The sequence below is a fragment of the Propithecus coquereli genome, unplaced genomic scaffold (assembly GCF_000956105.1).
Source record: "Propithecus coquereli isolate 6110/MARCELLA unplaced genomic scaffold, Pcoq_1.0 Scaffold557, whole genome shotgun sequence".
In the NCBI taxonomy this organism is placed as follows: Eukaryota; Metazoa; Chordata; class Mammalia; order Primates; family Indriidae; genus Propithecus; species Propithecus coquereli.
Genome location: NW_012151474.1, coordinates 73,561 through 97,909, shown reverse-complemented (window position 1 = coordinate 97,909; position 24,349 = coordinate 73,561). Strand labels below are relative to the sequence as shown.

Genomic DNA, 24,349 nt, shown 5'->3' with positions numbered 1-24,349 from the left:
CCCTCTCCAACCGCTCCCTGTTTGTAAGCCCCGTCTAACTCCGTAGAGGTTAGGCGTAGTCCTTCCCGAGCTGACTCTGGACACCATCTGAGGCATATTCTGTCCCCTTCACACCCTTCCCCCTTGTCCTGTCCCTTGAAATCTTTAGATCCCTTAAAAACAAAAGCAAAAAGCTAGGAGCTCTGCTCCTGTTGGTTACATGGGCTGCAGAGCATGTGTCTTGATGGCCGAGCTAGCACGACGCTATACCGCACAGTGCACTTTCTTAATAGAGGTGTTAATGCAGATGTTTTCAAAGGGCAATGTTTATAGTGAAAAAGAGTCAAGGATTTAGGCAAAGAATAAAGCATGTTCCTTTTACTGTCTAGAAAGAAACCAAGAGGAAAACTTCCTGTTTAAAGCAAGTGTTATTGCTCTTGGTGGTTTCTCAACTTCCACCTTAACAGTGGTGTAAATCCTTACCAGGCCCAGAAAACCCGAAAAACAGAGGTGACCCCTGGCGCCCCATAACTGGGCTTCAGGGACAAACCAGCTGTGAACACCCACCACCCAGCCGGGCTCAAAGCCAAATCCTGGGCCACACAGAGACTGCTGAGCTGGGAGAGTCAGACTGGAGCTACCAGGTTGAAAGGACCGCATCGAGTCTACATGTCCCACCTGGGCTGTTTGCTGGGCCCTCAGTACCCGAGACGCACAGCACCTGTGGAGGGTAGCGAAGATCATGCCTTTAGACCACGTAACATCAAGGAATTCTCTTGCTCCTGCAGCTGGGGGTCTGTGGTGCCCAAGTCCCGTCCAGACGGGGGTTTTTAAATCTCAGAAGCCGCTCCAGGTTGCTGGGGAAAGTCCCCTTGGGGGGAGGCAGGCTAGCGTGCCCACCTGGCGCAGAGGTTGGTAGCACTTCCCATAACCCACACACCGACCCAGGGAAAGACCATTTTACAAGAACAAGACTGTTTCCGCCGGCCGCCGTGGGAGCTGTGTCTGGTCGCTCAGAGGAGGCTCAGACCTGGGCAGGTAAGAGAACTGCGGCGCCACTGTTGGCTTTACTGGAAGTGGAGCACCGTGTCGGGCAGCTGCAGAGGGAAATAGGAGAGGAATGGGATCCCCAGCTGGTAAAAGCCGCCCTGGACGTGCGGGTCGAGCATCAGGGAAGCGTTGAACGGCGGGCGGAGGCTGGAGGAGGCGGCCAGAAGCGAGGCGCCCAGACAGCTGCCCGGCCCCGGCTTGGCGCCCCCTGGGAGCTGGTCCCCTCCAGCCGGCTTCTGGCCCTGCCTTCCCGCCAGGATGCTGTCTATGCTGAAGCTCTTGGACTTGTCGGAGCTCCTCGGGGAGCCGCGGGAGGTGGGGTGCGGAGGGGACCCCGGGCCATCCCCCGTGCGCGCTGGCTGGCCGACCGCCCCTGCCGCCGCGCCCTGGACAGCGTCGCCCGCGTCCTCGTCTGGGGACGCAGGCCGGGGCCAGTGGAGGCGCGCGGGCGGAGAGGGCTCCGCGAGGGGCGAGGGGCGCGCGGGCGCTCCCTCGTGGCGGGGCATCGCGGGGCCCGAGCCCCCCGCGCCGCTCCCCGCCTCTGGCTGCGCGTCTGCGCCGCCGTCCTGCGTCTCGGCGCGGGCCCGCTTGGCCTCCGGGGCCCCGGGGCCGGGCTTGGGCTTCCTCTTCCGGCGCCGGTAGTTGCCGTTCTCAAACATGTCCAGGCAGCGGGGGTCCAGCGTCCAGTAGCTGCCCTTGCCGGGCCGCCCTTTCTCGCGGGGCACCTTGACGAAGCAGTCGTTGAGCGAGAGGTTGTGGCGGATGCTGTTCTGCCAGCCCTGCCGGTTGTCGTGGTAGAAGGGGAAGCGGTCCATGATGAACTGGTAGATGCCGTTGAGCGTGACCCTCTGCTCGGGCGCGTCCTGGATGGCCATGGCGATGAGCGCGATGTAGCTGTAGGGCGGCTTCTGCGGGGGCTCGGCCCGGCCCGAGGCGGCCAGAGCCGCGGGGGCGAAGGCCAGAGGCAGCCCGGGTCTCTCGGGGCCGTACAGGTAGAGCATGGGCGAGGCGGCCAGCGCAGGCAGCCGGGGACTGAAGAGGTGGCTCATGGCGACGCGGCGACCCGGCGGCTTAGGGACTGCGCCCTGCGCTGCTGCGAGGGCCCTCCTGGGGAGCCGGCCGCGCCTCTGCCTCCAGCTCCGCCGCTCTCCCCTGCCGCTCCGTGTTCTGTCCCTTCTTCATGGCTTTAAAAATGTTAAATAATTGTTGTAAGTTTGCTATTATATGTTGACTTAGCGCTGGAAAATAAATTGTCTATGATAAACAGTCGTTGTGTTCTCAGCCCACCCACATTAATTAAAATTTCATTGCCGAAAAACTCCAAGCTTTTCCCTCCACGTGTCTTTTTGATACCAGCCAATCGGTTTCGGGGCTATTCCTTCATTTGTTTATAGAATTAGTCTGTTGATAAGTCCGCCCACCCAAGTTGAATCAAGCTGTGTTTATTTGGAAAAATTTCCGGGCACCCAATATATAAACGCACTGATCTGATGTTTGAAATATCACGTCCACCCCTTGACGCTGTAAGCACACACAGTCAGCGAGGCAGGATGTGGACCGCGGTGGCTCAGAGCAGCGTCTGCGGGGCCAGGAAGGAGCGGTGGAGATGGGGGTGGGTGCTCAGGGCTGACTTTTACCGCTGTCCTGGGGGAGCCCCGTAACCCCAGGGCCTCCCACAAAAGGTCTTTTCTTCTCCCAGGCTTAATAGGAGATGCAGAGATGGCACCATGTAGTAAAATGCTTTCTGAGGTCCCTGAAACCTTTTAGATATGGGGAGGTGTGTCTACCTTAGAGGTGTGGGTGTCTGTGGGGAAGGGGATGCAGCCCTGCCTGGAGAGACACTTGGTGGACCCTGCAGGAGGCGGGCACTCTCTAGGGACCCGGTACCCGAGGACCCTCCCCTCCCACAGGGCTCACCCAAGTGGCTCCTGGCGCCCAGCCCCTCTGGAAGGGAAGGCGTTCGGCACCGGGGAGACGGAGAGGGCCCGGGGTACCTGGTCCACAGCTCCGTTGAGGCAGGTTTCAAAATAAACCCGTTTGGAGAGTTTGGGGGGAAACTAAGGTCTCTGTGATGGGGCTAAGGTTGCAAGCCAGGAACGCCATAAAAGGGGAGCTTGGCAGCTGGTGGGAGAGCGGTATTTGTCAATGCGGGTCTTTTGCTTTATATTCTGGGCTTTCCTGTTTATATCAAGGAGGGGGGTTATAACAACTTTACAAGTGCACGCAGCTGGCCGGTGATTACATTAAGCATTTGGGAAGCCGCTTGCCCTCCACCACCCCCCCACCCTGGGGTGTAAGCACCCCCACCCCTGTCTCATTTTACATCGAGCCACGTCAGGGCTTGAATCAAAAATACTGGAGGATGTGGACTCTGAAGGAGGCATCTCTCCCCCCACTCCAGGCGCTGGGCAAGGGGCGCAGGGCACGGAGCCTGATGACTTCCTGTTTATGACCGCCACTGAATATTTTTTAAAGAAAATAGAAAACACTTGCGATAACTGAATTAGCGTTTCATTGAATAAATCCTGCAGCCATACCAAAGAGAGAAGGGTGAGGATGGCAGGTGGGCATCAAAAGCGCCCACCAAGGGCCCCCTGCCAGGGACCTCCTAGAAGCCTGCAGAGACACTAAATGCCGACTAATTGGGGTGGGGGCAGGATCTGCCGCCACCACTGTTGCAGAGAGATGACACCAGGCTGGGGACTGGTTGGGAGTGCTCAGGTAGCCTCCGAACACCGAAAAGTGGGGAGCATCCTCTGCCAAATGGGGACCCCAGAGTTTCTCCTTGGGGAACCCCAACCCATGGAATAAACAGGCCGCAGGGGAGCAGATAAGTTTTAAAACACCGACAAGGAAGTCGCGATCAGGGTCGAGAAACCGGTTTGGGGGCAGGTACTGGCCAGGCCCTGGGCACCTCCAGGCCTCCCTCCCAGGCGCTGCCTTTCTGGGGCGGCCCAGGTCCTGGGGGTGGCCCTCTAGCCGGGAGGGGTCGGGTTGTTGTCCTCTCCAGACCCCTCTCTCTCACCGTCGCACCTCTTTCAACTCTGGGGTGAAAAAGAACCCCAATGTCCGCGCCTTTGTTAGCCGCGGGCCCCACAGTCCCGGGGGTCACCCGACCTCTCCAGACCAGCGAGCCCCCAGCAATTTCAAATTTGGATCCAGCTCCGGTTCCTAGCTTCTGCGCTTGCTCGAACAGACCCAGACCGAGAGATAAATCGGTGTCACCATGCAGCCCCCTCCCCCACCTTGGCGCCGCCGCAGCCCCTCCTGGAGGTCCCCAGGCACCCGAAGTTCAGCACGCACATCCCTGCCTCTCCCGAAATGCGGCTGTCCCGGCGCGTCCTCTAAACTCTAAGGCAAATCCCAGCTTGAATTGGTACAATAATAAACAGCGCCCAATTTGGTCATGGGCCGGACGCGGGCGGAGACACGCGCCGCTGGTGGGCGGGACACAGATAGTAATGAGAAAAAAAATACCGGAGTTCTAGTCGCGGTTTGGAGGCGCACACCCAGGCCGTGCGTTTGCAGAATTTTGCAAAATCTCCGGGAGGTTTCAGCTGTAGAACTCCGGTGTCGCGCGGGCCAGGAGATAAATTCTGGGCTCCCAGGTGAAGAGTTTGTAACTGGAGCCTCGGGGCGCGGTTGGAAGGAACCCGAGCCGGGGCGCATTTCCATGTTTCCGGGGAGTGCAGGCACAAGCCCCTGGCGCCGGGAGCGGATGCGCCCTCGTGCGGAGGCTCTGGAGGCTCCGTGGGCTGAGGATGCAGCGGAGGCCCGGTGGGGGTGGCCAAGCCTGGGACACAGCTGGGCGGAGTGGGTGTCCCAGAGAGCCAGATGCGGACACCGACAGTTCCCTACAGGTTCATAAGCCTTCAGATCCCAGAAAAGCGCTCATCTCCGGAGTCAGTTGGTGAGAACCCATCTCCCAGCCTGCAGGAAAGTCCTGAGACCCCTGGCCTGCCCGGACGCTGCGGAGGACAGTGGTGTTTCCAACTCTGGGGCCCCACAGAAGCTGGGTTCAGCGTGGGATGAGGGCAGACAGCCCGGTTCCCAGTCCTGGGACAAAGCGATGCGCGCTTCTGGGGAGGCGGGCGGGAGCCCAGGCACGGGGAGGAAAGGAGGGCTGAGAGGGTGAGACTAGAGCTCCTCCCAGGCCTCCCGGAGCATCCACCCTCCCTGCTCCTCTGGAAGATAAAAACAGACACCTGTGTTGATGACATCTGTGTCACCTTTCCAGATATCTGCATCATTTTTCCAAGCGTAAAGAGAGTTAACATTTTATATGTGTGTATCAATATACATGCACATGATTCCACCACACGTGCAATGTGTTTGAGAGGAGTGGGGGTGGCGGCTCGCGGGACTCGGCTCAGTCATCCCCCGACAACCTAAAAACATTAGCGACAGAGATGAGAACAATAATATTGGTAACTAAAATTTATTGATTCTTTCCACCCTCACAGCAACCCTAAGAAACAGAAACTGTCGTCATTCCCATTTTGCAGACCGGGAAACCGAAACCCAGTACGTTAACCGGCCACAGGTCTCCCGTGAGAAAGTGTTTCCAAAGACAGGAAAACAATGGTGTTATAACAGCTACCGCGACTGAACACTCAGGGCCCTGTGGGAGTTCTTATTCATCCTCACAGTATCTATGAAAGGCGTGGGTGTCACCCATTTTACAGATGACAAAACCGAGGCTTTCTCAGAACACCCCAAGACCACGAAGGCAGTAAGTGGCAGAACAGGGATCGGAAGCCCCGTGGTTGTGCTCAAGGAGAGCGTGTCTGGAGCAGACAACAGCAGAGGGGCCTCGGAGAGGACAGGCGTGCTGCACCGGGAGGTGGAAGATTTCCAGAGCTGGGGAGCAGGGTCCTCTCCTGCTTTTCTTGGAGGGAAGTGAGCCCGAGTGTCCCAGATGTGAAGGGAACGGCCACCTGGCCCAGCCAGCTAAGTGGGGCCCAGAGAGCAGGGCAGGATTTTCCAAATGGCCTCTCTGTAGCTCACCTTGCTCTCAGGAATGATTGACGGGCTCTACACAGGGGCAGGTGGGCACAGGCCCTGCCCAAAGCATGGCCGATATGCACAGTTAACTGAGACCAAAGGGTCCTGTCTCTTCTGTTGTCCAAGTAAGTCCTAAGAGCTGACAACGAGCAGTGAGCACTTACTATGGACAGGGCGCCATGGGAGCACTTTGCCAACCTGTGTTAGGTTCACGAATCCTCAGGTGGCCCTATTCAATGATCCTGTCATTTTTTTCAGTTGAGAAACGAGCCCAGAGAGCTTAGGGTAACCTGGCTGAGGCCACGTGAACCCTCAGTCGGCCTGTTTGGCAGGGTCTGAATTGGTGGGTACAGACTCCGCCTTAGACAGACTTCACTGGCGAGGCCGCCTGTGAACAACAGGAGGCAGAGAGAGCTTGGGCCAGAGGCTGCTGGGAGCGCGAAGGCCGGTGCCCTGGGCAGAGCCCACAGGGTGGAAGCCGGGGTGGGCACAGACAGATCCCGGAGCACGAAGCTGCACCCAGGACAGGGGCGAGGGGGAAGCCTCCCAGCTCCATCCCCTAAAGCGCCCTGGGCTGCCAGCACCCTGGGCGTCAACCGCACCCCTTCCCTCCTCACACACAGCCCCAGGATTAAGTCCCCACAAGCCTGACACTTGGAAAAACCTAGCACTCTGGCTGGGCACATTGGCTCATGCCTGTGGTCCTGGCTACTCCAGGGGCTGAGGTGGGAAGATCCCTTGAGCCCAGGAGTTCGAGGCTGCAGTGAGCTGTGATGGCGCCACTGCACTCCAGCCTGGCGACAGACCCTGTCTCAAAACAAAAACAAAAACAAAAACCACCCAGCACTCCGCTTTCACCGCAGAGCAGGAATGGAGCAAGCAAAGTAAAGCACAGGTTAAAGGTAAGTGACGTCTTCCCTGACCCGGTGGCTGTCCCTGACAGCGGCTGCCAGCCTTCCAAACTCCCCTGAAATGTTCCACCCCCTTCCCTACATGCCTATGTCAAAAAGCAAACATTTCAAACGCCTTGTGGAGCTGAGGCCATGCAAGGAGGAGGAGGCAGGGAATGCTTCTCAAAGTTTGGGAAAGCATTTCAAGTATGTGGTGCAAGAAGGCGCTCACTCACCGGGAGGCAGGGGAAGGGACCTCTGGGTGCTCTGACCAGCCTGTCCCACTCACCTGGAACAGAGGCCCCGGACCCTAGACCGCCAGCCCTTCCTAACCCAGCGGGACCTAAAGCACAAAACCTCAGTCTCTAACTGACCCACCTTCACGGCACCATGAGAGTCAGACAGGAGCGCACAGTCCCGGCCCCCGCAAGCTCACGTGCGAAGGCGCCAGCCGCGGGCTCAGGCCCTGGTGCCTTCCCGGGGAACTTGGTTGTGCACATTTATCACGGGGCGTCTTTACTCACTGTCTCTCTCTCCACCCAGCTCAGTTTCTCCATTAACGATAAGTCTCCATCAGCCAACCTTGCCCAACACCCCCTTTTCCAGATGTGGGGGTGGCATGAGGAGTGAGGAGGCAATCCCAAACCGGCAGGTCGTTTCCAGGGGTAAACGGGGAGCTCTGCTCTCTGCACTTGGAGCGCAGCTCCCTGCCTCTCCCAGCACTGGCAGTGACCCCCAGGCAGCCACGGGGTAAAGGGAGGAGAGGGACCCAGAAGATTTATGAGCCAAGCGCCCATGTTCCCAGGACCCTTCCTTTTCTTCTCCCTCTAATTTCTGACCTGGGTTCTTGGCAGCAGGGGAGGGCAGCGGCATAGGGCAGGGCCCATTGCAGGAGCCCCGGCTGTGCCCAGAAGGAAAGTGCAGGCGACCCTGGTCACCTGGTCCTCTTACAGGTAAAGGGCTGAGGCCGGGGAGGGGAGGTGGTTTGTACCTGCAGCCAGTGGCCTCCTCCTTCCTAGCCCCTCCTCCTTCCTAGCCCAAGCAGTTCCTGGATGCGAGTCACAGCAGGATTTGAATCTGCAGGGACAGGCCACTTGACCCAGGGTAGTGAGGACCACATGGCCATAGACCCAAGCCTGTTTTCAGAGAGGCCTGGGCATGGCAGGTCACCAGCAGTCCCTCGTCCTGAAAGCTGCGAGCTTGGGGCTTCGCCTTCGAGTCTCACAAGAAGCCCTATTCTAGACGGCTACTCCAGCTGCAGCCTCTCTGGGGCTGGGGATGTGAGGGGCACTCAGAGGCCATGGGGTCTCCCCACGTGGCCCTTATCTGTCAAAACTGGACTCTAGTGAGAGTCATAGTCAGCCGGGGACGCAGGGTTGACTCTATGGGAGACCGTCTGTCGCGGTGTTCCAGTTACTTTCATTTTATTTGCAATGTCTGCGATCTGCCCATCCGCAGCTTCTTTCTGGGTCAGGAAGGAACACGGTTGTCGGACAGGTCTCCTGCAGACTGCCTTTCTGTGGACGCAGAGAGCCGCCCCAGCCCCCAGTCCCAGCAGCCTGTGGCGGGCACGCCGGCCCTTCCATCCCCAAACTCCTTTCCTGGTTTCCTGAAAGGCCCAGGGCTTCCCTAGGACCAAATGGCAAAGGAAGGGGCAGCAGATAAGTAGATCGAGGACTTCCAGGCCCCTGCTCGGGCATGCTTTTTGCGTGCTGGGCAGCAGACTGGCAGGGTGGCTGACAAGACACACAACTGTCCCTCGGGCCATTTAGCTCTGTGCCGCTCACAGCATCGAGCTGTGCGATCTTCCCACTCTGCTGGGGGAGCAGCCGATGCCGTTAAGCCCCTAGGCCCAAGGGCCACACCGGCCGCAGCTGCAGAAGAACACGGTGAGCAGAGCTCTGAGCCAGCTCCCGGCACATGGCCAGGCCCCCGGCACTTACCCACACCTGCCCCAATCCCGTGGCCTCGGACTGAGGGTGTCCCAAAGCGCCCAGGCCTGACACGCCCCAGGAGACTGGGCTCTCTACCACCTCTGGAGGCCTGGACAAATCCCCAAATACAATTCCCCAGTTGTTCACATTCCCAGGGGAATAGAAGGCCCCCCCCCCAGCCCCCACCCCACCTGTGGCCTTCACAAGGGGTAGGACGAACCTTCTGGAGCTACCTACCCCCACACTGCAGGGACTTCTTTAAGAAGCCTTCCCAAAGACCAAAAGCCCAGCATGGTCTCATTAGCAGTCCCAGGAGGGGTCTCCCACCCTCCCCATCGCACCCCTCTCACTCCTCTATGTCCCAGACGTGTGTCTCTGGCCTTGTCATTAATTGGGCATCAACGGTTCTAAATCTTAAGATGAAGGCAGCTTTCAGGGACACCTCTTTGAAACATCTGGGGAAGGAGAACGCCAGCTTGCCTGAGGTCCAGAGTACGCTACTCTCTTCCCGGGGCAGATAGCACAAAGAGAGCAGAAGCAAAATGAAACCAGAGTAGCAGAAGGGGGCGAGGAGCTCAGGCCACATCATTCTACCTCTTAGAGAGGGTCTCCCCCGCCCACCCACCTCCTTAGTTTCCTCCTCCTGCTGCTCACGCAACTGAAGCCGCCTGGCCTGGGCCCCGCTGACAGCCAAGCACCCAGGCACCCCGGCCCCCACATGTTATGAAAAGGAATAAAACACGGCCTTTAAACCTTAACTACGTGCCACCTCTGGGGCCACAGCTTGAAAGAATCTGTGTTGCACATATGGGGAAAATTATTATGCTTCAAATTTCCCCTAATTCTATTTCAACACAGCATAGAGATAAAATACCACGCTTAAAACAACAACAACAACACCCAGGTTCAGTGCTACCGCATGAAGCAAAATCACCTTTGGCAAAATCGTCATCTCCTGAAATGTTTTCACAAAGAACTTCACCCTGGGCAAAATACAGCTCACCTGCTGGGGTGGGAATTGGTGGAGCTCTGGTCCCAAAATTCACACGGAGAGGCCGGCAGGGGAATTGTAGGTTTCGGCCAGTGAAACAGATCATAGAGCCTTTTCCCCAGCCACATAACTATGTTGCTACTAAAAATTTAAAACACGAGAGATATTAAAATTGAAAAATAATATCTCTATGATGTAACATCTTGAAAAAGTTAATACATTTAGGACTATGGAAGCACTGTAAATTAGTTTTGAAGGGTAAATGAGGTTTTAAATTTTTTCACCACAATGAGGGTAAAGATTTAGAAATCAAATTGAGAAGTAAAGCAGTCTGAAACTCCCCTCTGACCTGGCCACCAAAAGGGATAAACATTAGATGCTGGAGAATCAATCACCCTCAGACCTTCGCTGGCCCAGTTCGAATTTTCTGGAAAACCATTGAAGTGGGCGAGGAAGTCCGCATTTTAGGAAACCGAGGGGAAACAGCACTCACCCTGGGTTGTCATTAGCAAACGGGAACCCCTTATCCTTCCTTCCTTCTCTCCTAAACTGGGGACAGCTGGACACCGAGATGGAGTGGCACCGGTTTGTTTTACAACTGGCACGATTTCCTGCATGTCACAAAATGCATTACAGCAAGCTCACCGCCCTTCAGGCAGCTCCGTCCAACCTGGCTGCTTTCTCGAATTGCCTCCAGGAAAAAAAAATAATCCCAAGGTGGGATTTTTTTAAGTAATCAGAAAGTGTTTTCTGTCACTAAACAAGATAGTAGGTGGCTGCTCCCATTTCCTGTGATCATCTTGATGTATCTACACGAATACCCACCTGTGTAACAAAAATAATCGGAACAGGTAGGTTTGCAAACACACCCTGTTTTTAAAAACTGCAATAACACAAACACTGTCCCAACTTTGGGCAGAAAAACAACATGGGTTTATTTTAAGGTAAGTACAACAATTAAGACCACATAAGACGAACACAGATGAAGTTAAAATTCTTGTTTTTGTTTTTTTTAAGGAATACTCAAGGTGGAGTCTACTATACAAAACCATCGCACTTTATCAATAAAAAGTATCAGATACTTGACTTCTTTATCCACCAACAAAAAAATAAATTATTTTCTTGTTTTGTAAAAGATCTACAACTGGGGAAAGAATTATAGCTCATCATTGTACAGGAAACAAAACCCACATAGGTTTCTTGGATTCAATTTAGCAGTTAGAAATGGTTGGGCAAGATGAAAAATTATCCAGTGAACTCAACTTTAAATATTATATTAATGGCTCTTAACATCAACAACAACAAAAAAAATAGCCTGATTACAAATCCACACATTTGTACAGCACGGTCAGAGAAATTTAAAATTACACACAGCACATGTGTTACCTATAGAGACCCCCATACACCTGTGGAGGTCTCTACAGAAAGTCATGAGTGGGTCGCTACGGGATTTGGTCCATAGCTTAATTTCTGAAACCCCAAGTGGAGCCGAGCACAGCCATGCGGGTAGGGGAGGGGGATTTTAAAATCGATATTCATGGCGTTGGGCTGCGTCCCTTAAGAGGGGCTTCCTGCGATGCCAGGAACGGGGCGGCGAATAGAGTTACCTGCACGCTTTGCAGACCGCCGAGGGCCGGCGCGCCCGCGCTCTCCGCAAAAGTCGGCGGGCATGCTTTGTTTCCTTTTCCGTCTCTGCAGCCTGAACTGTCCGAGAGCGTCGGGTCTGGGAGCGGAGCGGAGCGGGCCGGGGCCGGCGCGGCGGGGCAGGTCAGTACTTGGTGCAGTCGTAGGAGTAGGGGCCTGCGTGGCGGTACAGCGACGGCGTGGCCCTGTAGGGCAGCTGACAGCTCGCGTTGCCGCTCACCTGGGACTCCCCGAGCGCCGAGTTCTCCATTCCCAGCCGGTGGGAGCTGAACATCTCCCGGACGTTGGGGAAAGTCTGCTGCTGGGCCGCGAACGTGTGGCCGGGGAGATGGTTCAGGTCCCCGCTGTGGTTGAGATACCAGGAGGCCGCCTGCGCGGCGGCGGCGGCCGCGGGCTGCGGGGCCGGCTGGGGCTGCGGGGCCGGCGCGGGCGGCGGCGCCTGCGGGTGGTGGTGGCCGTGGTGCGGGTGGTGGTGGCCCGCGGCAGCCAGCGCGCCCTCCTGGCCGGCGGCGAGGTTGAGGGCGCTCAGGGGCGACGTGGGGCCGCTCGGGTGGTCCGAGAGGGCCTCGTCCAGGGCGGGCGGGACGCACATGTGCGCCGGCCGCTCCGCCCCGGTGTACAGGCTCATGGCGCGCATGCTGCACTGGTAGCCCCCGGCGGCGCCGGCCTCCAGGCCCTGCGCGCACGGCTGGCCGTAGGCGGCGGGCGGCGCGGCGGCGGCGTAGGGCAGCGCCAGCGGCTGCACCACCAGGCCCGCGCGCCCGGCCGCCGGGCTCAGCTCGCCGCCCGGGGGCGACGTTCGCAGAGTCATGATGTTCTCCACGCTGAAGCCGGGCAGCCCGTTGGGCGCGGCGGCGTGGTGCTCGGGCAGCGAGCCGTCGGGGGACGCGGCGGGCGTGGAGGCCGCGCTGCGCGGGCTGCCCTGCAGCGCGCTCTCGGGGCTCAGCGTCTCCACCTTGGTGATGACCGGCAGCGCGGGCGACGCCGCCTCGCTCTTGATGACCACTTTCTTCTCGGCCTCCTTGGGGGCGTCCGCCAGCGCGGGCCCGGCTGGGGCGCCCTTGGACGCGGCGGGGGGCGGCTCCTTGAGGTGGGCCCGCTCCTCCTTCTCCTTGGGCACGTCCTTCTTCTTGAAGCGCCGCCGGCGCCGCAGGAAGCTGCCGTTCTCGAACATGTTGTAGGAGTCCGGGTCCAGCGTCCAGTAGCTGCCCTTGCCGGGTTTCTTGTCGTCGCGGGGCACCTTGACGAAGCACTCGTTGAGCGACAGGTTGTGGCGGATGCTGTTCTGCCAGCCCTGCTTGTTCTCCCGGTAGAAGGGGAAGCGGTCCATGATGAACTGGTAGATGCCGTTCAGGGTGATCTTCTTCTCCGGCGCGTTCTGGATGGCCATGGTGATGAGCGCGATGTAGCTGTAGGGCGGCTTCACCAGGTCCTTGGGCGCCGCGGGCTGGTGGTGGTGGTAGGGCGCGTAGGAGCGGCCCATGCCCGCGCCGTACTGCTCCGGGTGGCCCGAGTAGACGCCCATGGGGCTGGCCATGCCGCCGTAGCTGCCGGCCGCCCGGTAGTAATTCTGCTCGCTCAAGTAGGGCACCACTCCCAGGGCGTTGGGGTCGGACACGGAGTAGCGCGCCTGCATGCTGCGTCTGCGACGGCTCGCCCCGCCTGCGCGCGCGGGCTGCGGCCGGGGCGCGGGGAAGGCCCGGGAGCGAGAGCGACCGCGACAGCGAGCAGGGGAGCGAGGCAGGGACCGGCGCGGGCGGCCCGGTCTCCGGGAAGCTCGGGCCGAGGCGGAGGAGGCGCCGGCGCTCGGGCCGAGAAGGGGCGCTCGCTTTCAGCGGACCGGGCGGATCGGCATCCTGGAGGGCGCGCCCGGGAGGCGAGCGCGGCGCCGGCCCCTGCTCGCTGCTCGCGCTCGGGACCCGGCGGGTGGCAGCCGGGCCGGGCGGCCGGGACCGAGCGGAGGCGCCGCAGGCCCGGTGGACCGAGGCTGGACCCCCGGTCCGCGCGAGGACGCGGGAAGGCGGCTCTCCAAGCCCCCCAGCAAATCGGCAGCGCCGAGGGTCGACGAACCGGGGTCCAGAGCGGCTGCGCTGCCGAGCCCGGAAAAAGAGGCCGAGTCCCTTTTAGGGATTGGGAAAAGTTTCAAAAGTCTTCTTGCTGAAAGCGAGTTTTTACTTTCCTCGGGCCACGCCCCCTCCCGGAACTGCGGACCAATCGCCCGGCAGCTCTGGGGAGTTGGCACCAATCGGGGCGAGGAGCGCCGGAATCCGTCGGCTCTAAGACCCAGCCGCGCAGCACCGGGCTTTTCTGCAGCTCAGCCTGAAGTTGAGAAGACCTCAAAAAAAAAAAAAGAGTTAGAGCTTATTAAGATTTATTTTATTATCACATTTTGGTTAAGGGGCCCACATATTCAGAACAAAAAAGAGCGACGTTCTTTCGCAAAAAAAAAAAAAATTGGTTTGAACCATAAAATAGAATTGATGAATGTAGTCAAATATCTCCCCCAAAGACCTCGCAAGTAGCAGAGATCCTGGGACACCTTTCATTGATGAGTGATGGAGCGAGCAATTAGGTTTCCTAATTATCGCGGCCCAGGTGTAATGGAGTCACAGCAGACGTGCCGGATTGGACCGGCCAGGGCCTCGCCTGGTGCTGCTCTCATTCGATCAAATGCCCGTCGCCAGCGAGTTCCAGGTTCGGGGGCGTCAAGAACAACCTCTGGAGGTTTTAGAGGCCAACGGCGGACACCGAATTCCCCTTGCCCGCGCCCGAGGCGTCAGGGCCTCGTCTATAGGGGCAGGGCCGCGCGCAAGGGTAGCAACGTCCTGAGAATTTAGTCCTCTGAATTCGCCACGAATTCGGTCAATCGCCCTCGTCGCCGTGAGCAGTTTTGTGGAGTTTGGGGAACAGTGTTCAACGACCCTGCGCGATTCCCCTTCCGTCTCCTGCACGGACACTTGCAGCCCGCCAACCACTCCAGCTTCCTTTTCCCCGACAGAAATTCCCCTTGACACGCTGACGCCCGCGCTCCCCAAAGAACCGAACAAAGCAGCGACCCACCGGGCCCAGGCAGAGCCCGAGTTCCTCAGCCCGGCGGGAAGAAACCCGAGCCCGCCTTCCGCGGGGGCTTGGGCCGAAGCCGCGCGCACTGCGCGGGGCGCACGGCGGGCCTGGAGCTGGGAGGCTTCCCCGGCCCCCGCGGCGCGGTCCCCGCCTCCCGCTCCTGCCAAAGCCCCCACGGGCTTCTCCCAGTCGAGTTTCTGTATTTTAGCCTTTTTTGTTTTGTCGGATGTTGGTAAGGTGAGTTGGAGCTGGGGCTCCGTGGGGGGGCCGGGTAAGCGATTGCAAACGGTGAAAGACCCCTCTGGGATCGTAGTATCCGAGAGACTGGCCTGCAGCGACTTGGAGGTCTTCGCCCTTCAAAGCTTTCTCCTTCCCTGGAGGAATCCCCGACAGTTTGTTTATTTGTGGACTGATTATTTATTCCTTCAACACCTCCAATAATCAGACCCCCTTCTGCCCACTTCCCCTGAAGCGGTGGGACACCCCTCTAGGCTGGCCAGAATTTTGGAAGTTGTTCATCCGGTTAGGCAGGGAAGAGGACTTCAGATAAAACACTACTTATATTTCAGGTTTTCGTCTCCCTTCTCAGCTCTCCCGTCGGTGTTTAGCAGATTCCCAGCACAAGGGTGTCAGAGACTCCACTGGCCACTCTCAGCTTTGAGGAGGTGAATAGAAGACGCGGGGACATCTCATTTATTTCCAATAAAAGAACAAAAGAAAATAGTTATGTGCATTATCTTGGTCTCCCGATGAATTCAAAATCAAAGGGAAAGCACAAAACGGTTTCTTATTACCTTGAATGTTCTCCTTCTAAATTACTATATTTTTGATGAATTTTCTGAGCACTTTCTCTAACTTGGTCCTCCCTCCCTCCCTCCTTGTTTTTGAAACAAAGTAGAACGAAGCCACCCAGTTCTCAACTCACAGGTAAAAATGATTTGAGCCGTCGCCCCAACCCTAAACTCCCACTGTGACTTTATTATTTTTAATACCTCGAATATTTTCACATCCATCTTTAAAAAAAAATATATAAGAACTCTAGCAGAAAAGTGCCTTTCTCCCGGAGTGCATGACAGGCACACTGAGTTCTTCTCGCAGTTTTACTGGAAATGCAAGCTATGGATCAAGAAACGCTCCTCGGTCTGTGGGCTTCCTGGAGAAATATTATTTGCTCTGCTTTTTACGAGGAGAGTGTGTGTGTGATGCCAGCGCTTAAATAGCTTTGTCGCAGCGCAGGACAAAACCTAAAATAGCTGAAAACTATGAAAAATAAATGAGAAAATGTCAGTTTCTGCCTGCGTTTGCATTCCCACAGGGGTGTGCACGTTCAAACCAATGCAATCTGAAAAAACTAAATTGAGCATCAAGTATATTAACCAACCCCCCCCCAAAAAAAAAATTAGAGGCGGGAGGAAAGAAATCCTTATAGTCAAGACAGGAAAGGTGAGAGACGTTTTCCTTTGCCCCTGGAATTGGGTTTCTTCTCCGCTCAGTAGGACTCCGGGGGAGATGTCTGCGCAGGTCATTAAAGCACCGCCGTCCACACACCTGAGCTTTGCAGAAACCCTGTTTCCCAGCTTTTCTGTGATCCGCCAGGTATCTTGGACGGGGGCTGCCGTTTTCCTGCTGATGCCCCCCTTCCTGGCCTTGTCAGGGGGCTGCAAGCGGAGTCGGGCCCCAGACGGCGTCCGCGTTCCTGGGGTGGTGGGCCATGCTGAAGGCAGGGGACGCCCGGGTCGCCGTCCAGCCCCGCGTCGCGGGTTGCGGACGCAGCCCCCACCTGCACGCGGCTCGGCGGACTCCGCGGGCGTTGGCGCCATCTTGCGGCCAACCGGGGAACTGCGGCCAAGGCCCGGCCCGGCCCGGCCCGCGCGGCTGCAGGGCAGGTGCTGACACCCCGTGGACGCGCCTACGCACTGCACGGCCAGGAGCCGAGCCTTCCGAACCGAGCCGGAGCAGCTTTGCACCGTGTCCAGAACATGGTCTGCTGGGAGACAAAAATGCCTTTGAAATGGCTCCGGGAGCAAGAAATTTCCTCCAAGGAAATTCGCTGAGGTTTGCAGCAAATAACATTTGCACCTCCTAGGTGGCTAGAAGTCTGTTTTTTTTTTTTCAGAGCTGTTGAACAAATTGCTTTGTCCCTTCCTTCCGGCTGCTTCTGCCCCAGGTGTGGTGTGAGTTCATCAGAGAGACGTTTGCGCTGGACCCGGGTTCGAGCTATGCCTTAGCAAGGAGGAAGCTTTAGCCCGGTCTGTGGCTGCTTCTGTTTTTGAGGCACAACAGAGAACTCGAAGAGGGGACAAGTGAAAGTCGTTTTGTTTCTTCTCTATTTTCAATTCTGTCATCCCAATATCCTTCAAACACTTCTCTTCTGGGCTCACGAGGGGCCTTCGGTGTTCCGGGAGGGGACAAGATGGCAGAGCTGTACCAGGCTTCCAAAGCTCCTTGAGAACCGGTGAGCCCTTGGCTTACACAAAGTCAATGCCGTTTCTTAAAAATCCCTTGTGCTCCAGCTTCTAGAAACTATCTTTTGTGGGACGAGACGTGTGTCCTTGATGAAAACTGTCCGAGCTCGTTTTACCGAGTGTGACTTTTCCAAGATGGCACCGCTCACGGGTGGCGGAGCCAGGGAGGACAGAAAGCCGGTGGGTGGGTGAGGACTGTTCTTGGTTAAAAGCAGCTCAGCAGCTAAATGTGACGCCTGATCCTACGTGGAAGAAATTTTAAAAACGAATAAAGGACAAGTTTGAGGCTACTTGGGGAAATTGGAATCCGGGGTGTGTATTAGATAATAATCTTATACCAAAGGGAAGATTCTTGAGCGTTATAATTCTTTGTGGTCAAGTAAGAACACGTCCTTGTTTTGGGAAGCGATGTGTCAAAACGTTTAGGGCTAATATTCAGCATCTCTGCAACCTTTCAAAGATTCGGCCAAAATCATTGCGGGCAGAGGGGAGAAGGAGAGTGGGAGGCGGTGCAAACGTAACGAAACGAGAACAGTCGTTGGACTTACGGTACGTGGTGTCGATTGTACTGTTCTGGCCATTTTTTTGTGAGTTTGAAATTTTTCAAAGTAAAAAATGGGAGAAAAATACCTTCGTTACTCTGAAAATTCAAAAAGGAATGTGACACAAAGCAAAGGGCTTTCCATTGCACGATATTTAGTGAGGGCCTAACTTGGCCCAATATCCCCCTCTCCTCTTCTGGAAGTTTCTGAAAAACAACCATCAACAGCTATGGAGTTTATCATAGTGACTTGTGGTTACAAAAAAATAAAAGGTGATTCTCTAAGGAGTTTATCTGTCTTATAATTCAGACATTGCCACTATTAACACAACCAAAGATGCAAGACATTCAATAGAGCACTGCGGGTGTTTTCAAAACATAATATTAAAGATATACACACGTTGCTTTATAAGGAGAGTTAGTTACATGCTTCTCTGTGCTGCTGGTTTCATGCATGTCCTAAATAGTTGCCTGTATCTGTGTCACCATGATCGGTTTACATGTGTATCAGTTAGTTTGGGCTGATGTATGCTTGGTAACAAACACCTCCAGTTTCAGTGACTGCCTCCTGAGCCAGCCCTCTGTTGGCAGGGTGCTCTGCTCATCAACGTCACTCGGGAGCCTAGGTTTTCAAAGGCCACCTGTCATCAGATGGTCCCAAGTCATCTTGGCAGGAGGAAGAGGAGGAGATCCGGCCCTGGGAATTAAGTTGTACAGCCTGGAAGTGCCACGTCCACCTCCGTTCACAGCTCATAGGCCAGAGCTGGTCACAGGTCCCCAAGACACCCACGAGACGGGAAGTTCAGTTTTCCCCGTGCCCAGGCAGGCAGGCAGCCTGGCCTCATGTCCTTCATACGTGTCCTACCTTTCTAGCCAGCAGTAATGACCCCCTGTTCTCCGCAGCTCCAGCAGTGTGTGCGGACTGTGCCAGGCATCATGACATCTTACCTCATCCTCTTCAGGGGTAGGTGCCATTCATACCACCATTTTCAGGTAAGGAAACTGAGGTTTAGTGATCACAAATAACTGAACCAAGTCTTGCAGCTTACCAAGTAATGGAATTGGAATCTCTTAACCCAACACTTTGCTGCCTCTTTGAGGTTAAGGGTTAGGGCCTTGGAAACTGGAGACTTAAAAACTTAAAATAGAAACTTCTGTATAAATAAAAATAGTCTATATGGAAACTTCATAACTACATAGACACAGTCAACAGTGTATGTATGAAGTCATGACTTCTGGCTACACATGACTCAATGTGTATGAGGTTTTAGTTTTTTATGTCATTAACTTGAAACCCCGTGGTTACCCCTACGGGGTGGATAGAGCCTGCGGGAAGCAGACTGCTCCCTGGGAGGTCAGACAGGACTCTGAGGTGCGGAGAAGGGAAGGGAGAGAAAGAGGCGAGGAGGGTTTCGATTGTCGTCCGATGTGCAGCCTGTGGGATGGTGTTCTCAGCCCCAGGGAGTCAGCCGGAGTCGAAAGTGACAGCTTCAGCCAGTGCCTCAGTGACCACTGGGTCTAGTGCCGGGGACTCACAGTGGCCATACCCGAGTGAGGCCCCAGTGGGACACGTGAAGGACTGAACAAGCCAAGAGCTCAGAGCAGCACCCCCCAGGCAAACGAGTCGAGCCCTGGCACAGGACGCTCTTCACCTTTAAGAGTCATGAAAGCCCCCAGCTGTGCACGGTGCACCCACACAGGGGACTTCCAATGGCAGCCCAGCCTGGACCCCGGACAGGGCCTTTGCACTTGCTGCGCCCCTTGCCAGACGCCTTGTTTCCAGTCCTCTGCCCCCAGCCACCCACCTATCTCCCCCATCCCTCCCCTGAAGTTTCATTCTCTCGGCGGCACTGACCACCCTGCCTTGCGCAGTCTTATTCGTCCCTCTGTTTGTTGGCTACGCCGCCCCCATACCGGGAAGGCAGGCGCGGACCTGGTCTGCCCCAAGTCCTCCCGCTGTTCTTGGCACAGCCTCCATGCTCCTAATTACGAATTGAACGAACGGATGTCACTTGGGGGCTTCAGAGACACCCCTGCCTCCCACTGCCATGACCACGTCTTATCTCCCATGTGGCGGTTCAATCCCAGAATTCAATTCAGACATTTACTGGCACGTATTTAGGCGGGTGCTGCATACGGAAGGGGGAAGAGTCATGACTCCCGGGCTTCCAGGCTGGGGCAGGCGCCCAGGCAATGACAGGCGGAAACTTTTATCTTAGGCAAACAAACACAGAGCCCTCGCTGAGTTCCAGGTGCTGTTCTAAGTGCCACATGCGTATTCAAGCATCCAGAGGTGGATGCCAGTCGTGCGCTATCCCCACTCCATGAACGAAGAGCGTGGCGCAGAGACGTCCAGTCACTCACTCAGGCACACACAGCCGGCAAGCTGCACACCTGGGTCCAACCCCGCACCGCAGGCCCGGCCCTGCCACACAGCTGCGGTGCAGGAGGGAAGGAGGGAGGGCTGCGCCGAGCAAGCCGGGCTGATTCAGACGGGGGAGGCAGAGCAGCCACCTACGCTTCTGAGAAAAGCTGGCAACCAAGCCGGGCCTTGAAACCTGGGTAAGAAAAACTTTACATGCAAATGTCCTTCCTTCTCCTTGACCCTTCTTCGGGTTGTCAGACGTAGCAAATAAAAGTAAAGGTGCCCACAGACTGCATGAGACATACTTATACTAAAAGAAAATTCATAGTTATGTGAATTTCAAATTTAACTGGTAAACCTGCAATTAATCTGTCAAATGTGAATTTGGTGGGGGTGGGGGGAGAACGTTATTAAAACTCTTAATTATTAGCTTCCAAAACAATCTTACATTTATTATTAGCTGCAACTTTAAATAACTACATATTATTAAAGTTCACCATAAAAGGGATCATAAAAGAGAATGTGTTTATTTTTCTCTGTATTGCATGGTTTCAGATACAGGAGACATCAGTGGGTTGCTCACCGCGTGAAATGTAGAAGGAATTGCACTGATTGTTAACGTCATACACGAATTACATGGCCGAACGCCCCACAGGACAGAAGACCTCCACGTGAACAGGACGGTTTCCTGCCACACCCTCCACCACTCTCAGGGACCATTCACTCTTTATTTCTTCTGGCTGTCGCAGTGGGTCTCAAAAAGGGGAGGGGGCTTTGCTGTTGTTTCTCTTCTGGGCAACTAGAACTGTGATGCCCTGGCTTCCCGCTCTGTATTTAAAGATGGTAATAAGTTTACTTTGAAGAAATTGGCTGGTTCCCATGTGCCAGGGGCATGTTCTGAAACGCGACCCAAATCGTTCCCGGTTATCTCTATTGCGTAACCATCACACGCGGGGCACGGTGCGCTGTAAACGAGCATCCCCGTCCACCTGACGGTTTCGGAGCACTGTGCCAGATCCTCCCTTCACCCCCCAACTTCCAATACAGACTTTTTTTTTAATTTCTTTTGCAGGTTTCCTTTCTTTTTGCGTTGAAGTCACACATCTTCACTCTCGTCCTTCCAAACCCTTCACCGCGTCGGCTGACTCACCGCTGTGTTAGAGCAGTTTGTTGAAGCCCTACCCTTTCCTTTTGCTACTCAACAGGCCAACGTGGGGTAGGATTTTTTTTTAATAGACTAGGTTTAATAGACTATTTTTTCAGCACTTTAGGTTCACAGAAAAATTGAGTGGAAGGCACAGAGACTTCCCACATACCCCTCATCTCCGAATGTGCACAGCCTCCCCCGTTACCAACACCCCCACCGGAGGGTACTTTGGTTACAGTCCATGAATCTTCGTGGACACGTCATTATCTCCTGGAGTCCACAGTTTACATGAGGGTTTATTTTTGGTGGGGTAGAATTTTTAAACTGCAAACATTGTGTGGGTGAGGGTGGAGGAGGGCACTTCTGGGATGGAAAACAACATGAGCCAAACCTGCAAGGACACGGGCGGAGTCGCATTCAGAGGTGGGAGGGAGGCAGCTCAGCTGAGAGACGGGGCTGATGTGGAAGCCGGAGTCCAGCAGGGGCTCGGCTGCCCAGCTGAGACGTCTGTGCCTCGCTAGGTGGAGGCAATGGGAAGTCAGCAAGTCACTGCAGGTGGACGTGCAGGTGGGGTTCAGGTGGACGGAGGGCAGGAAAGAGAAGGAGCAGAGAAGGGGGAAGGAGGAGCAGGAGGAGGTGTGTTTGCCTCTGAGGCTTGTTGCAGAAATTATATTTAGATAAGACGTCTAAGGCACTAAGCTCAAACACCCAAACCCCGTTTGCTGTGTCTGTATCTGTAAAGTGGGTCTTAAATGCTTTTGTCTATTTCACAAGTGAGGATTTGATGAAGGATTGGACACATCATTTTGAAAGGCAGCAACCACTTTTTGAGTGCTTACGACGCGCTAGGCACATTGCTAAGGGTATGCATGGCCTCATCAGGGAGTGGTTTCCAGTGGCTTGCTTCCCCCACCCCGCCATTTGTACGTGTGTTGGGGGAGGGGGGCTGTCCTCTTCTTAATGCGTGAATGATGCACAGCCAGACTGTCTCCTTTGCTCTCCCGCTGGCCTGGAGCCTGGGAGGGCACGGACTTGGATGTCCGTGCAGCCTGGGCTCCCCAGTCGTTCGCTGGCCCTTAGATCGGCATAAATGAGTGCGGGGTGTAGATGAGCAGACGCGGGCTGCCACATTCTTTCCTTCTGGCGGAGATCCAGAGGTCAAGGTCAGAATCTAAGCGGTGTTTCTCTAAGGGTGGCCTCAGACCCGCACAGGAGTCACCCGGGACTGGGCTGGTCCAGACACTCCCTCTACTGGACACTCTAAAGAAGTGCGGGGCTGAGTGACCGCACACCCAGGTGTGAGCACCTGAGTGTCTGCAGAGTCTCAGAGGAGAGGATCTCGCTCTGGAGGAGCAATCAAGGCCAGCTTCCTGGAGGAGTCGGCCCCTCGGGACTGGAAGAGAAGGTGGGGTGTGTTTGAATCAGAAGTGAGGTCTGAGAGGCCAGGAACTGGTTCACGTCAGTAACCCCAGGGCTTGGCAAAACTCCTGTTAGAGTTTGCTCAACGCCCAGGCGAAAGGCCCGGGAGCCGCTCGACCCTCCCCAACGCAGAACCCCTCGGCCTGTCCGCCATACTGCATGCGCATGCGCACCCCGGCCGGTTCCACTGCGCCTCCGTCCCCGCCAGTACGCAGGCGCGCGGCGGGTGACGTCACTCCGCGCCAGACTCCGCCGCGGAACGTGTCGCGCCGTGACGGCGTCGCCATGGAGCCGAGTGCGGGTAGGGGGCGCGGCTGGGCTGCGGGGCTGGCGGAAGGGGCTGGGGGGTCCTGGGGGTGGCTGGGAGCCCCTGAGGCCCCCTGGACTGGCGGGGGGCTCCGAGGGGCCTGTGCGGGGTCCGGGGTCGAGCCGGCGGCGGGCTCAGACTCGGATTCTCGGTAAGACATCCGGAATAGTAAAGGTAACGGGAAGAAGAGCCAGGAGGGCCACCTGCTGACACGTGGCGGGTCCCGCGGGCCCCGTGAGATCGGGGGAAACTGAGGCAGGGGCAGGAATGGAAGCCAGTTTAACCTGTACGCGGAGGGCGCTTAGTCGCTGTCGTCTCGACAAATGCTTTCGGAGGCCGGGCCGAGGCCCTGCTCTGGGCACTAAAGAGCCTCCAGAGCCCCGGCCTGAGATCACCCTGTGGTGGGGAAGAGCCTGGACAGTCGATGTAGGATGGCCTGGCAGAGAGGGGACCGGTACCGCTAATGCTCAAGTGTGCCACGGTCTGTTAAATCGAGGCTCCACAGCCGTGAGCGAACAGATCCGCTACCTGTGCAGCGTGTAAACAGTAAACGGGGCGATAACGCAGGGGCGTGGTTATATGATTTCCACACGTGAAATCCTTGCTTGGTGATTCACAGTGCCGGCCATACGCTATGTTGTTAGGAAAATAAATCAGGCGGTAGAGAGAGTGATTGGAAACAAGCTTCTGTACAAGTACAATAATATCCCTGGACCAACAAAACCAAAATTTCAGTAAATATTTTAAAATGTGTTCATAGGAATATGCTGATTTTATGTTTCTCCTACTTCACTGGAAACTAATTTTTATGTTTCTCTACTCTAAGAAGAGCACATGGTTAATGCAAATTTTATTGGTTGGTACTGCCCCAGATATTTAAAGTATATTTGTTGCCTAACAGCGCATTTCTAAAGTTGGATATAGAATAAAAGATTCCCCCTAATAGAGGGAATTGTAGTTGGTAATCTAAAATAATAGCCGGCACACGGATCACTTAGTTTTAAGACGAGCTTACGTGACTTACAGCAAGAATAAACTAATCCCAGTTACACCAAGCCTGAATAGACTGCGCTTACAGTTTCTTTGCAATTCAGCAGAACTTGTGTGTCCCAGTGAGGACTCTAGAAATGCTTGGCTACATGGTTTGGGTTGTATTTCATTCACCTACTGCCACAAGGTTCGTAGAACTGGGTTATTTAATTTACTCTGTTTTGGGACTTTAATAATTTCTCTCGAGTGCAAGACTTATCATTAACCCTGATTTTCTGGTGTAGAGATCAGAACTAGATGTGGTCTGGCGTGGTCACAAACTCGGGTGCAGAGGGTGGAGGGTGTGCAGCGTGGTCTGAGACGGCTTGCACTGTGGAATTCCTTCTGTTATTAATAAGTCACAACGCTTTTGTTGCGCTAGGTGTTTCCAAACAGGACATCCGTGAACAAATTTGGGACTACATGGAATCCCAGAATTTAGCTGACTTTCCCCGACCTGTCCATCATAGGATTCCCAACTTTAAGGTACTGAAGCGCCTCTGGAGTACTTAAAAGGAAAA

General features: G+C 55.6%; 3 protein-coding genes across 4 annotated transcripts in view; 1 reads left to right on the top strand and 2 right to left on the bottom strand.

Moving 5' to 3' along the window:
- Nucleotides 1-973: 973 nt before the first annotated feature.
- On the bottom strand, nt 974-19,973 carry FOXL1 (forkhead box L1). Its single transcript, XM_012657671.1, has 2 exons — nt 19,967-19,973; nt 974-2,122 (listed from the first exon to the last, which is right to left on the bottom strand). The coding sequence occupies exon 2, from the start codon at nt 2,076-2,078 to the stop codon at nt 1,047-1,049; it is 1,032 nt and encodes a 343-aa protein (XP_012513125.1). The 5' UTR covers nt 2,079-2,122; nt 19,967-19,973; the 3' UTR covers nt 974-1,046.
- On the bottom strand, nt 11,537-13,302 carry FOXC2 (forkhead box C2). Its single transcript, XM_012657670.1, has one exon. The coding sequence runs from the start codon at nt 13,126-13,128 to the stop codon at nt 11,617-11,619; it is 1,512 nt and encodes a 503-aa protein (XP_012513124.1). The 5' UTR covers nt 13,129-13,302; the 3' UTR covers nt 11,537-11,616.
- A 2,759-nt stretch (nt 19,974-22,732) lies between the features above and the next one.
- The window catches only part of MTHFSD (methenyltetrahydrofolate synthetase domain containing), a 16,132-nt gene continuing 14,515 nt past the window's right edge, over nt 22,733-24,349 (top strand). Inside the window, exons 1-2 of one of the 2 annotated variants that reach the window (XM_012657698.1) lie at nt 22,733-22,793; nt 24,211-24,314. In XM_012657698.1, coding sequence (XP_012513152.1) covers nt 22,778-22,793; nt 24,211-24,314 — 120 coding nt within the window. In that variant the 5' untranslated portion in view covers nt 22,733-22,777. The remainder of the gene's footprint in view (nt 22,794-24,210; nt 24,315-24,349) is intronic. The other variant, XM_012657699.1, reaches the window with a different exon arrangement.

Coding starts and splice junctions, on each gene's coding strand:
- FOXL1 (XM_012657671.1), bottom strand. CDS start 2,078: ATGAGCCACCTCTTCAGTCCCCGGCTGCCTGCGCTGGCCGCCTCGCCC.
- FOXC2 (XM_012657670.1), bottom strand. CDS start 13,128: ATGCAGGCGCGCTACTCCGTGTCCGACCCCAACGCCCTGGGAGTGGTG.